Source organism: Miscanthus floridulus, chromosome 8, assembly GCF_019320115.1.
Source record: "Miscanthus floridulus cultivar M001 chromosome 8, ASM1932011v1, whole genome shotgun sequence".
In the NCBI taxonomy this organism is placed as follows: Eukaryota; Viridiplantae; Streptophyta; class Magnoliopsida; order Poales; family Poaceae; genus Miscanthus; species Miscanthus floridulus.
This window is the reverse complement of record NC_089587.1, coordinates 86579780-86593913: the sequence shown is the minus strand read 5'-3', so window position 1 is coordinate 86593913 and position 14134 is coordinate 86579780. Positions and strand designations below refer to the sequence as shown.

Genomic DNA, 14134 nt, shown 5'->3' with positions numbered 1-14134 from the left:
AGGATTGTTGAAATCTACATTGATGATGTGATGATAAAATCAAAAGGATACAAAGAGCATCTAGCTGATTTGCGAGAAACTCTGGAATGCACAAGAAAATATGGTCTGAAGAAGAATCCTAATAAGTGTGCCTTTGGGGTATCAGCTGGGCAATTCTTGGATTTTATGGTCCATGAGAGAGGGATTGAGGTTAGTCAGAAGAGCATGAAAGCAATTGATGATGCATGAAAGCAATTGAGGTCAGTCAGAAGAGCATGAAAGCAATTGACGATGCAGTGCCCTCGACTACTAAGATAGAGTTGCAATCTTTGCTTGGCAAGATTAATTTCATCAGAAGGTTTATTTCAAATTTGTCGGAGAGGATTCTTCCATTTTCTCCCTTATTGAAATTAAAGAACGATCAAGAATTCAGATGGGGTGACATACAACAGAAGGCGTTTGAAGAGATAAAAGAGTATATGAAGCATCCACCCGTGCTAGTTCCTCCTCAGAAGGGTAAGCCTTACAAGTTGTACATATCAGCCGATGACAAAACAATTGGATCAGCCCTGATGCAAGAGTTTGAAGGAAATGAGCGAGTGGTTTTCTATCTAAGCAGGAGACTTCTAGATCCAGAAACAAGATATTCTCCCACCGAAAAGTTATGCTTGTGCTTATATTTCTCTTGCACCAAGTTGAGGCATTACTTATTGTCGACCGAATGTACGGTTGTTTCCAAGGCTGACGTAATCAAGCACATGTTATCGATGCCAATACTAAATGGGAGAGTGGGAAAATGGATTCTCGCGTTATCAGAGTTTGACTTGAGGTACAAATTGGCTAAAGCAGTCAAAGGGAAGGTAATAGCCGATTTTGTCACCCAGCATCGTAAACCAAGCATGAATTATGTAGAGCCGGTACCTTAGACATTATTCTTCGATGGATCATCTTGCAAGCAAGGTGGTGGCATTGGTATTGTTATTATTTTGCCTCAGGGGGCAAATTTTGAGTTTGCCTTTCCAACTGAGCCAATGGTTACCAACAATCAAGCAAAATATGAGGCTATTTTGAGAGGGATTCAACTTCTTTATGAGGTAAAGGCTGAAGCAATTGAAATATTTGGAGACTCATTGTTGATTATTAATCAGTTGATCGGCCTATATGAGTGCAAAGAAGACACTTTGAGGAGATATTGTGACAAGTGTCAGAGGTTGCTCAAAGAGTTTTCTCATGTCTCATTTCAGCACATTCCGAGGGCACAAAATCAAGAAGCTAACTGTTTGGCTCAAAGTGCATTAGGTTATCGAGTAATTCAAGAAATCTTGAGCAATGAAACCTTGGATAATGACTGGAGAGTTGAGATAGTCGACTACCTTAGAGATCCATCATGAAAAGTTACCAAAAAGCTAAGGTATAAATCGACTAAATACGTTTTGCTAGATGATCAGCTGTATTACAAAATGATCGATGGGGCCTTACTCAAATGTCTGAATCAAGAAGAGGCTAAGGTGTTGATGGGCGAAGTGCATGAAGGGATATGTGGAGCTCATCAATTGGCTTATAAGATGAAATGGATTATCCGCAGAACTGGATATTTCTGGCCAACAATATTAGAAGATTGTTTTGAATATTACAAGGGATGCCAAGACTGTCGACGTTTTGGTAATATCTAGAAGTCGCCTGCGTTGGCCATGAACCCAATAATCAAGTCATGGCCGTTTTGGGGTTGGGGAATTGATTTAATTGGCTAGATCTTTCCACCCTCGAGCAAAGGACATAAGTTCATATTGGTAGCAACAGGTTACTTCACCAAGTGGGTTGAAGCAGTCCCCTTGAAAACGGTAACTTCAAAAAACATGGTTGATTTTGTCAAGGAGCATATTGTGTATCATTTTGGGATTTCTCAAACCATCAATACCGATCAAGGGACCATGTTCATATCAGAGGAATTCAGAGATTTTGCTGCCAGTATGGGGATCAAGCTGCTAAATTCGTCTTCTTACTATGCTTAGGCTAATGGTCAGGCAGAGGCGTCCAATCAGATTATGATTAAGTTAATCAAGAAGAAAATTGAGGAACAGCCCAGAAAGTGGCATTCGACGCTTAATGAGGCACTATGGACATACAGGATGGCATGTCATGGATCAATTAACACATCACCTTATGAGCTTGTGTATGGCCATAACGTAGTCCTTCCTTGGGAAGTTCAGACCGGATCGAGACATGTTATGTTATAGAATGATTTGATAGCCAAAGTCTACAAAAATCTTATGACGACTTAGAAGACTTAAGTTGCCTTCGACTACGCGCTCTTAAAAATATTGAAACCAATAAACTAAGAGTCGTAAAATATTACAATAAAAGGGTTAAGAATAAGCAATTTTTTTAAGGAGATTTGGTCTGGAAAACAAAATCGCCAATCGAGTTAGGGAGCAATAGGTTCAGCAAAAAGTCACCCAACTGGGAAGGACCTTATCGGATCGAATGTTATGCGCCTGGCAATACTTGTATTTTGAAGATACTGAGAAGTGAAAGGAAATTCGGCAGAGCAATCAAATGGGAAATATTTGAAGGAATATTACCCTAGCATTTGAATTGACACTTAACAACTGATTTGCTCGGTCATCAGTTTTAGTAGCCGATACCGGAAGGGTATCGTTGCTAGCGAGAGGGTAAACCTGAAGGAGTGAAAGCCGGTACAATGCGTATCGGTTATGCCGATAGAGTGATGCGTATAAAATGAAGCACGAAACAAAGGGAAATCACTCAAAGCAAGAAAGTTGTTTGCTAAATGTCACCTATTACAAGCTACAGGATGGAAAATACTTTGCCTACTATATCATCGGCCAGGGTATTGAAAGCTACAGAGTTGGCGGCGCTCATAAAATCCTCAACCAAGCGCTCATGCTCCCTAGAGTACGTTGCGTCTAGAAAACCATGGGGAAGAAGCCGAAGATTATGACCCAAACATGCTTGGGCAGCAGCCAACGCCATGGCAGCTCCATGATGGACTCCATGAAGGGCGACCTCCCTGACACAATTCGTTATGTTGTGCAAGCGAACCACCAGAACGGTGCCCCTAGCATTGACAAATCCCGCTGCATGATCCGCGGCTGATCGAAGACTCTCCAACTGAGCGGTTAAATCTAAAATATTCAAGAAAAGAGTGATCAAAAATCTTGAGGACTAAATCAAGGAAAAAGAACAAAGAAATAATGGTAGAACATCTTACGCATGATTCTAGCTTCAGCCCTTGCCAACCTTTCTCTCATAAGGCTGATCTCGAGGGGTGATCGGTCTTCAATCATGGTCAGAGCCGATTCTGCTAAGGAGGGGCAGTTGGCTAGATGCTGGTCGATCCAATCAACGGAGGCTAGTAGATCGTCGTTACTAATCTGTCGCCTCGTATGACGAGGAAGCTGGCGGTGGATTGGTGCCAAAGATGACCCCAAGGGCTGGGTAGAGTTCACCCTTTGATCCGAAGAGATGGGAGCACCCCAAGATGCATCCTCTTGATGATGAGGGCATTGATGTGATGATGTGGATCCGTTGAGGGCTTCTTCAGCAGACCTCTTATTGTTCTCCATGACATCGAACCCACGAAAAGGCAGGAGATATGCTAGAGACGAAGAAGGGTTGAGACAAAGAGGGTTGTTTTTTGACTCATAGCCATAGCCCGTATCTATAGCCCAGAAGAGCGAGAAGATGGAGGCATGAAATTGAAATCAGAAACAGAAACGGATTAGCACTCCAGAAATTCAGGGGACAGATAACGAAGAAATAACGGACTTGAATTTATTACTTCCCCAAATTACAAAATATCGTAGGATGGATACATTGACCAGGGATTAACTCACTAGAACTTCTTTGGATTGAAGGGAGTCCGAATTTCCACAAGGCCAAAACTCATTGTGAACCAAGTCGCATTGGCCCATCAATAAAGTTATATCCGAAAGGAAGAAAGGTTGCCCGCCTAACATAAGTTCAATAGATTTCTCAAATAAATTGAGGAACTATGGAAAAGAAGCCTAAGGCTTTCCTAGTGGGCATTTGGAGGAGTAACAAGAGGAAGGTGATCACACATTCTAGCCCTCGCAAACACTAAAACAGCTTTGTGAGCATGGAGAGAAGACTCAGGTAATATCATAAGAATTCTTCTAACCGTAATGACTTGTCTTCTTGCTCAATGAGGTGTTAGGATAAGTAATGCAATCACCCTATGCACAAGAATTCTTCTAACCGCTCAAGATCTTCATAACAAGAGGGCAGACCATGGAGGGTCTGGCGAAACTAGAGGCACTCGAGAGAGTAGATGAAAACAAAGCATGGCTGAATTGTTGAGTTGCTCTCGCCAGAGTCAGATGGGCATTTTATAGCCAGCCCGGGAAGATGAATCCAAGTGCCCGAGAAGAAGTGACACTCTTGTAAAAAAGTTTTGAGACATGGGCTTATGAGTGGGCGCAGGCAGCGACAAACAATGGACCCCAGATCAAGGTTCTCTACCCGTGACTATGGACCAATCAGGGATGCCGACATGATAATTTTGGAATAAAATTACTTTTATCCACAAAATTGGGGGGGCATGTGTTTACACTGAAATTTGGAAGAAAAAAGTCGCAGGGACTCGAAAGCTCCCAAGATCATGTCACCAAGGAATAAATTGTGTGCAAATTAGACACAGTTGATTCAGATGCAGAAATTGGAATCGGCTCTCCTCGGATAGCGCCAATGGATAGCAACAAAGGCTACGTTCGGCGCTAGGTCAAAACATGACGGACTCTACAGAAAGGGAAAGACTAGAGTCCAAGTTATCTTAAATTAGGAATGTTTTCTTTAGGGTCAAAAAGTTATGATGAGTCATGCTTAGACATGAGTCATGCGTAGGTCCCGAGTATAAATGTCAAGCCCCAGCTATTGTAAAAGAGAACAATCAATCAAATACAAGTCAATTACTTTTTTTGGCTCCGGCCACCCCTTAGGAGTAGGAGTAGAGTAGATCTCGGCGAGTTCTTCAATGAGTATGGCTGCATCGATCCGGTCGACCTCCACTGCTCATATGTAAGTACCGTCATGGTTTATACCTCTGTTCGTATGGCTACATCGATCCGGTCGACCCCCACTGCGACTCTGGTATAGGCTAGTTATCAACTCTTGTCTAATTCAAGTATGGCCTGTGTGATTCTGCCTCACACCCCACTACTTGAACTAGATCAAGGTCAAGTTATCGGCTCTACCTTAGTATGGCAGTCTTTGGTAGATTCATTAAGTTACCAATATTGCTTATTGCTATCATCCTTTATCTAATTACAGCAATATCACTCTGCCCGATTGAGATTGATCTGGATCAGCCTTATATCTTGTTTAACTCATCCTTTGCTAATTTAAAATTGATCTAATCTACATCTTAAGCGATGAGTTATATTTTTATAGGCTGTTTTGCGTCAATCTTAATCGTGCATGGCATGCGGTTAAGGCATGTCCGATCTTGAGTAGATCTATTAGTTAATAAAAACCGTTCCATGGCCTGTCATCATGGCCTGTGGGATTTTGCCTCTCACCCCACTGTTGGCACCGTGGAGTGGGGATTGTTAGCTGGTAGACCCATTCCTAAGAAGGCATGACCTTAACTGTGCGCTATGCCTGAATCGGCTATTTAGCCGATATCGAGCGCTTTCACGAACAGTTCACATTACGAGATCATTAAAGTAAAGATAAGTTGAAAGATATGTTAGCCACATGATTTTATTATTGTATTATGGCCTGCATGGTTCTTCCTCATGCCCCACTGATATTAGTAATGAGTTAGGGTATTCAACAATAAGGCGGAGCGGGTGAAGCAAGAACTGTGGGTAAGTCTTCCTCGCACTACATTGCTCAATACATCGCATTCATTGGACATTCTTGAAATAATGAATGGATACATCGTGTTTGTATGCAGGATTTCTTTAGATGCTAGGACGGACATGAGGCTAGGGTGGACGCGGTGGCTATCAAATGCTGCAAAAAAACTAGTCATGGACATGCATTACGAGGCGCGCATCTAGGCCGTCGTAACTTACCATGGGACCATCCTTGGAACGAAGGTCACCAAAAGGGACGCAAGAACCATGACGCTGACCCAGGACCAGTACCTACAGGTAAATACAGAACATTAATATTGATTTCTTTTGAGATTAAGTAGGCTTAATTTCATCTTCTGATATGTCATGTACTTGATGGCTTGTACATGATTCCTTATTGGTGCGCCGCGTATCCCCAGTGCTGGGTACAGATGGTGAACAAGTGGTGCTCATGCGAGTGGGAGGAGACGCACAACTTGTGCCAGGAGCAGCGTTTGATGATGCCAGGTGTAGCACACCATTAAGGCAGCCACAGCCTCAATGAATACGCAGAAACATGGGTACGTGAATTCATTTATTTATTCTAATGCTCAATTCTGCATGATTTCTAATCATCTTGCTATTTTTCTCGCAGTCGGCATCACATGATGGCTAGCCTTGTTCCATCTTCAAGGCATTTGCTATGACTCACAAGGGCAAGGCGATGTCCGACATCGACTACAACCCAGAGGATGGGCCCGAGGCGTACAACAATGCGACCGTCCACAACTGCCTCAGTGAGTACACATCGATGGCAAGGGAGGTACATGGGCCAGAGTACGATCCGAGCACTGAGGACCTTGATGAAGAAGTCGTCAAGAGGGTGGGAGGAGGCAAGAAGCATGGGCGGTACTGGATTGGCGATGGCGCAATTGACTCAGCTGCTACTCCCAGTCTCTCCCAGATTCGAGCAAGAAGCACGAGCACATGCCCGGCCATACGACCTCGGTAGGATAGTTCACACCACCGGGTGGAGGCACTCGAGGTTATTCCTGGTTTATTCGTCGTTCATTGGTTTTTTCATACCTTTCCTTTGCATTATTGTAACATTGGGGTGAATATATTGTAGGCCTAGCTGGAACAAGAGAGGAGGATACGGGAGAAGATGCAGGCGAAGATGGAGAGGGTGGAGGCCGAGCGGGAGACTGAGCAGCGGAGGATGGCGGACATTCTTCAGTACATGCAAAGTCTTGGCGCCGCTATGGGTGTAGTTCCGCCACCTTCGCTATTCGCTCCACCTCCACCTCCACCTCCTCACTATTCTACTCCTGTGAGTATAAATGTTTCAGTTTGTATGTTCATGCTTACGGTCAAACCTAGTGGAGTATGAAAGTTTTATTCATATATGGTATATATTTATCTTGTCTCACACATGCAATCTCTTCTTCTTTGTGCAGAATCAATCGGCGACATTGAACGATCCTCATCCTTCAGCGAATCCTTCACCAAACTAGTCTGATTGGCCATCTTGATGATGATACTTGTGATTGTTAATGGTACTTCTATTTGCAATTGTGGTTGTAGACGATGGAGCACTTGGATTACTTGTGAACTTATTTGTGTTATATTGTGAGACATGTGACGTTTGTGATATATATGTGACGTTTGTGATATATATGTAGTGTTGGTGATATATATGTGTTGTTGATGATATATATGTGATGTTGGTGATGTTTGTTATATATATTCTGTTTGTTTGGATGGGATGTAAAAAACAAATAAAAATGTTGTTTTCAGTCACTTTGCCGAGTGCAATGGCCATGACACTCGGCAAAGTAACTACCTGGGAACATGTTTTGCCGAGTGCAAAGGCCATTGCACTCGGCAAAAATCACAGATTTACCGAGTGCCACGTGCAAGGCACTCGGCAAAGGTCACATGTTTGCCGAGTGTCTTGCCGGTGGCACTCGGCACAGCAGCCACCTTTGCGAAGTGTCTGAGTCAACGGCGCTCGGCAAAGCAGTGACCTTTGCCAAGTGCTTGACCTTGACACTTGGCAAAGCCACCGTCATGGTGGCACTCGCCATCACGGTGACTTTTCTTTGTCGAGTATCAGATTAGCACTCGGCAAAGGCTTTGCCGAGTGTCCGATAAAGTGCACTTGGCAAAGAGGTCTTTGCCGATAAACTGTTTACCGAGCGCCCTTTGCCGAGTGTAACTAACACTCGTCAAAGGCTTTGCCGAGTGTATATCAGCCTTTGCCGAGTGCCTGAGGCACTCGGCAAAGAAGCTGAATCCGGTAGTGTTGTTCAGGTCACCACCGGTTTGCCTCCAATGGTTGGTGAAAATAGGGCAATTATCACTACTGGCTGGTAATAACCATGATGCAACACAGTAAAACTAATAACTCTTTCAAATCAAGTTGGATGAAGGCGAACTTTATATCAAAGTTGTGGGTCTTGATGAGATCTAAAAATTTCTAGTTGATAAATTTTCATTTAAAATTATTTATCGTCTCAAAATTTTGTTTGAAGTTCTCATATTTTTAAATTCATTTTTTCCGAATTATACAAACAATCTCAGATGGAAAAAACACCAAGACTAGAGTTATAGATTTTGATGAAAACTACAACTTTGTAGTTGATGACTTTTTCATTTGAAATCATCTATAGTCCTGAAATTATGTTTCAAGTTCTCAAAATTTGAAATTCAAAATGTTCAAACGATCTCAGATGGAAAAACAACCAAAACCAAAAGTTGTAGATCTCAATGAGAATGACAACTTTGTAGTTGATGGATTTTTCATATGAAATTATTTATGGTTCTAAATTATTTTTCAAGTTCTCACAATTTGAAATTTAAAATTTTCAAACGACCTCGTGACGGCAGAACGACCAAAAACCAAAATTATAGTACTCGATAATATCTACAACTTTCTGGTTGAAACATTTTGGCTCTTGTCCATTTTTTTTGAATGAATACATCATTCAATTTGGCAGGCAGAATAGTAAAGATTTCATCGAAAACTTACATCGTTTAAGGTCTCAAATATTTATTTTAAAATTTTGAAAAGTGGATGCATATGCCCTTTATTAAACACAAGTGAATTTGAGGTGGAGTAATTAGAGGAGTTATGTGCAATGTTATAGGTCTGTCAAGTTCCAATCCCGCTAGCGCTCAGCGTGCTGAAAATTTCGCTTTCTCCGGTTGAGTTACTCTACATGGAGAAAATCGACTTTGGGTGATCCAAATGACACGCGGATACCTGTGCTAACCAACTACGTGCCTGCAAAATTGGTTTTGTACGTAGAATGGTAACAATCAGTTACACATTCTCCTTGTTCTTTTTTTTGTTTGGGGATGGGGGGCGGGTATTGGTTTCCCCGGTGTGTGTGTGTGTGGCAAATATGTTCAGAATCTTAGCAAACAGAAGTCACTGTCCGTAGAAATGTACAGATTTTTTTTTTTAAAAAGCATTTTAGCATCTTTTACTGAAAATATTGTTACAGGCAATCTGCATTTATTTGCCATGGTAATTAGAAATCCTTCCTGCAGCCGTATAGCTTGCAAATGTGCGAAGAGCGAGGTCTGTGAGAATATACCATTCTGACAGCTGATGATAATTGGCTTTATTTGTGTGAGAATAAAGCTGGAGGTGTCGCTTTCAGAAATCGGAGATGATTCACGTGCGCCGGCCAGGCCAGTGCGCGTCGTCGTCACGACTCATCCGATCCATGCACGGAGACGAGAGCGGTCGGCCACGTCCACCTCCAGGCTCCGCCTCGCATGCCAATAGGGACCATCATCTCGATCGCCGGCCGTCGGCCGTGTGCGTTGGAGCTCGATCGATCGCTGGAAGCAAGAGGCGTTAGGTGCACGCCGTGCAGGCGCGCAATGCTGTGCGCCTGTGCATTGCCTATTTGCCTGCTTTGATGTAGTGATATGATTCTGCACTTGCACTGTAAAGGACCCCTTGCGGTTGCATGCATATTCTGCCAGGGCTCCTTGGACCACAGCTTATCACTGAAAAAAAAAGAGAGAACGCCCTTTTGGAGCAAATTAAAGACTAGTGCAGTGTCTTAATGGAGATGCGCATAAGATCTGGAGCAGTTTCTGTGCTACTGCTAGCTACGGAGTAGTCTGCTACTGCCTCAGGCCGTCAAGCCAAGAAGGGCAAATCAAAGCTAATTGAAAACTACTGGAATTTTGATGCAGTTTTTCACTAGTGCAGTTTTTCAAGAGCTCTTTTGCTTCTTTAGCATCTAGAACGTAGGTATCAGAGAGAAGATTTATCGTTAGCCTTCCCGGCCTTTTGATGCCACAGTTTTCATGTAGCACTTACTTTTAAGGCATTAAAATTCAAACGCATCCAACATACATATCGTATATCGATGGTCGACATTTGTATCAGAGAAACGAAAACACAGAAAGAAATTCAGCACGCACGCATGCAAGAAGTTTTTTCTGCAAGAGCTGATACGCCTAGCTACCGTCCACGTCCATCATGGGGTTGGGGGAGCTCTCGTGGTCGTGGAGTCGTGGCCGGCTGACAGCAGGGACCACAGACAGCGACTGCCGACGACTGAACGCATGCACGCGCGGGCAGCAACAAGCTCTAGCTAGCTAGTTGCAGGACGATGGCATGGCCACTACAACCACTGAAGGAATTAAGGCCGGATGCAGTGTGAAAAGGTTGAGTGATGAACCAACATGCTCTGAAAGTGACTCCATTTACCAACTTGTAAGTGTAGTGTAGCTAAGGAACTTTGAATCTAGAAAACTTTCTCAAACGCTAAATTTGTATGTTGATGTGATTACTACTGTGGTCTGTAAAGAGAGCTTTTTTGTTTCTTTAGCATCTACGTGCCCTTCCCTTTTATGCCACAACTTAATTTGATGTAGCATCAGATTTAATTTCAGAGTTCACGCATCCGACATACCGATAAACATTTCTACCGGAGAAACAAAAACAAAGAAATTCAGCAGACAATGCAAGAAGTTTTTCTGCAAGGGCTGACGGCTGAGGCAAGGGAATATGCCTTTTTTTATTAAAAACAAAAGAAGAAGTGAAGTTGGCATGAGACATACCAGATTTTATTATTTTCTCACTGCAAACTGTTCGAGGCAGCAATTCAAAAAATCATGTAACCGAACTTTGTAAATCCTTTCTTTCAGTCAGAGAACTATATATATATCTGAAGTTGTAGGCCGCCCAGGCCACACATATAATTCGTAATACAATCAGGTGGGGACTTTATTTCCCCCTCTGAAACCCTAAAAAAACATACCAGATTTTTATAGATATATATATATTATATTAATAGAGAATAAAGTGCACGCTTAGGCCCCCAAAAATGACAAAGCTGGAGATCGTACCCGTGGCCCAGATAGCTAAGGTGAGATTAAGACAAAGAATTTAGTGCCGCAAGACTCTTGTTTCTAGCGTAGCCGGTACCCGGATGTAGCTCCAGCATACATGCATGCACACCGTACCGGCTGGGCCATGCCAAGTCGACAACAGTCAACAGCCAACAGGGCTGGTAGGGGTGAAAACGGACGGAAAAAACCCCTCCCTCGTTTACGTTTCTATATTTTTTAGCGGAAACGTGATTGGTTCGGAAGAAAAATAGAATTAAAAATAAATAGGAATATACAAAAATACGGAAACGGACAAATGCAGACAGAGAGCCAAAATTAAGTTAGAATAACGTGATCAAATATTCTCATGTATACACGAACAAAATCACAAAATAATATACACGTATGAAGCTATTGGTCCAATATTCACTAGTATGCCATGTGTTAACATGTAAACATGCATAATTGGTGATCAGTAGGTTTATGAACATATCAATTTCTAGACATATCTCACATAGATTAAAAACGGGATGAAAATGGGATCCGCGGAAACGGACGAAAAAACCCTTCCTCCATTTCAAACACGAAAACGGGATCCCACGAATATAAAAACGGGCGGACGGGACCGGTCAGAAAGGGATTTTTCACGTCCGTTTTCAACCTTAGGGCAGGGCCATGCCGTCGCGGTACCTTATCATCAGTACGATACGGTCAATACATCAACAATTCTAGTATACTGATGCATACATGCATGCTGATCGATTTGATGCTGGCCAGCTAAACCCTAAACTTGACACACGTACTCCGCAGGTATCCAACTTTTGCAAAGTCCGGCCACGTGCCTATACGTTGGCATCCAGCGACACATGTGAACGGCGAAGATCAAGTTGCATTGGATGCAAGGTACTGTAATTACTCTTGTATGAAAATTTATATTTATAATTATATACAAAAGGGCAGCTACTACTACTAGCTATAAAGGGACGCGATCGAGAGACCACCCAGTTCGCACGCCAGACCACACCATAAGCAACCAGGTCAGTAGGTCACTGTCTCACGTCTCAGGCAGCAGAGCCAGAGAGCAGAGAGGGACAGCGAGCTAGCTAGTACTAGTAGCGCTGCGTGAGGGCGGAGAGATGGCGCCGGAGGCGATCGTGCAGCTGGTCGACGGCGGCGAGGAGGAGGAGGCGCAGCGCAAGGTGGTGGTGGTGCAGCAGCACCTGGACGACAACATCATGTCCACGATCCTGTCCAAGCTGCCGTCGGAGCCCGCCCACCACTTCGCCGTCGTCTCCAAGTCGTCGGGCGCGCTGCTCAGGCAGCCGGCCTTCCTCCAGAACCACCTCTCCTCACGTCGTTCGCTGGTGCAGCTGCTCAAAGACGACGAACTCCCCGCCATGGTCGCCATCCAGCCCAAGGACCACCAGCGGCCCGGCGGCTACGTCCACCTCACCATCGTCAACAACGCCGACCCGACCAACCCTGTCGCGCTCCACCTCCCCGTCCATCACGCGTACCAGCACCTCATCGCTGAGCATGCGCCGGCCGCGCCACCGGCGGAGGGAGAGCTGGCCACCTTCCTCATGCGGACGATCCCCAAGCTCGACGCCTCTTTCGTCGCCTCGGACGGCCCCTTGCTGCTGGCGCGGAACCCAACGCGCTCCTACTTCGTCTGCTACCCGGCCGCCAACCGCTGGATCGCGCTCCCGCCGCCTCCCGCCGGCGATACGGTGGCCGCCGGCTTCCGCTACGTCGTCGTCGACGCGGCGTCCGGGACCATCTCCTTCATGGTCGTGCTTGTCGCCCCTGATCACGTGGCGACGTTCTCGTCCAAGACCGGCGAGTGGGGGGCGAAGGAGCACGGCGCGCACGAGGACGTGATGGCGTTCGGTGCTTGGGGTCCGGGCATCCGCGCCGGGAACAGCATCTACTGGCAGAGCGCCGCGGGTGACGCCCGCGCGCGCGTTCTCTGCTTCGATGTGGCCCGCGGCGGCCGCGTGTCGGCGTTCCGCGAACCGCCGCTGGCAGATGGGGGCACGAAGCGCGTGGGGAGGTCTCTGGGATCGGCCGGCGGGCGGCTCCGGCTGTGCGCCTTCGACGTCCGCGACAACGATCCGGGCAACGTCCAGCCGCACGCCGTCGAAGGAGTGCACGGCGTGTTTTTCCTGGACGACGGCGACGCGGGTACATGGCGTCGCGCGCACGAGGTGGTGGTCCGCGATGACATTTCGGTCACTTTCTTCGGTGTGCCTCACGGCGCCGAGGTTCCAGTCGACTTCACCGGTGCCAGCGGCTCCTCCATCATCGTCAACAAGAACCAGGTGCTGTTCCGCCGCGATCTCGAGGGCGGCAACAAGGTGAGGCTGTATGGCCCCCGCATGGCAAGGCTTTACAACAACTTGGACGTGTTCCCGTTGTTCTAGTGACCGCACGCCATTATACCTTGTTAAAAGCTTTCTGAATAAATTTCTCTGTACTGGGCTCTGTCGTCGTTGTCCAGGGATGAAGGCTCCGGACCGGAAGCACTATGTATCTCGTCGGTTGATGTTAGGAATGAATAATGGTGGTCAATACAGTTTTTTTTTTTTGGCACATCTCCTACTCCATGTATGTGTCGTAGTAAGCTGCAGGTGTTCCAACTTCCAAAAGCCCTGGCACTGGCAGAATATCTAGCATGGGCATCGGCGATTCGGCATATGCAGCCAAGCATCGGTAGCTATCTAGCGATCAGCTTCTAGATAGCGACCGAGCTCCAAAGCACATGACTATACGTGGCCGCATGGGATATCCTGACCGTTGGGTGCTGCGGCACCGCCACCACCTTGCGCGCTGCGCCTCCTCGCCACCGTCGACCAGCTGCACAATCGCCTCCGTCGCCATCTCGCCGCCCTCACGCATCGCTGCTAGCTACCTAGCTAGCTGACTGTCTCTGGCTCTCTGCTAGCTGGAAAGGAGAGTGGGATCTTGCCTGCATGTAT

General features: G+C 45.6%; 1 protein-coding gene across 1 annotated transcript; it reads left to right on the top strand.

The window, feature by feature from the left end:
• Positions 1-12254: 12254 nt before the first annotated feature.
• On the top strand, positions 12255-13642 carry LOC136472850 (uncharacterized). Its single transcript, XM_066470560.1, has one exon. It carries the CDS (start codon positions 12293-12295, stop codon positions 13577-13579), a length of 1287 nt encoding a protein of 428 aa, XP_066326657.1. The 5' UTR covers positions 12255-12292; the 3' UTR covers positions 13580-13642.
• The last annotated feature ends 492 nt before the right edge of the window (positions 13643-14134 follow it).

Bases quoted from the DNA above. Each gene is read 5' to 3' on its own strand.
- LOC136472850 (XM_066470560.1), top strand. From the start codon at position 12,293: ATGGCGCCGGAGGCGATCGTGCAGCTGGTCGACGGCGGCGAGGAGGAG.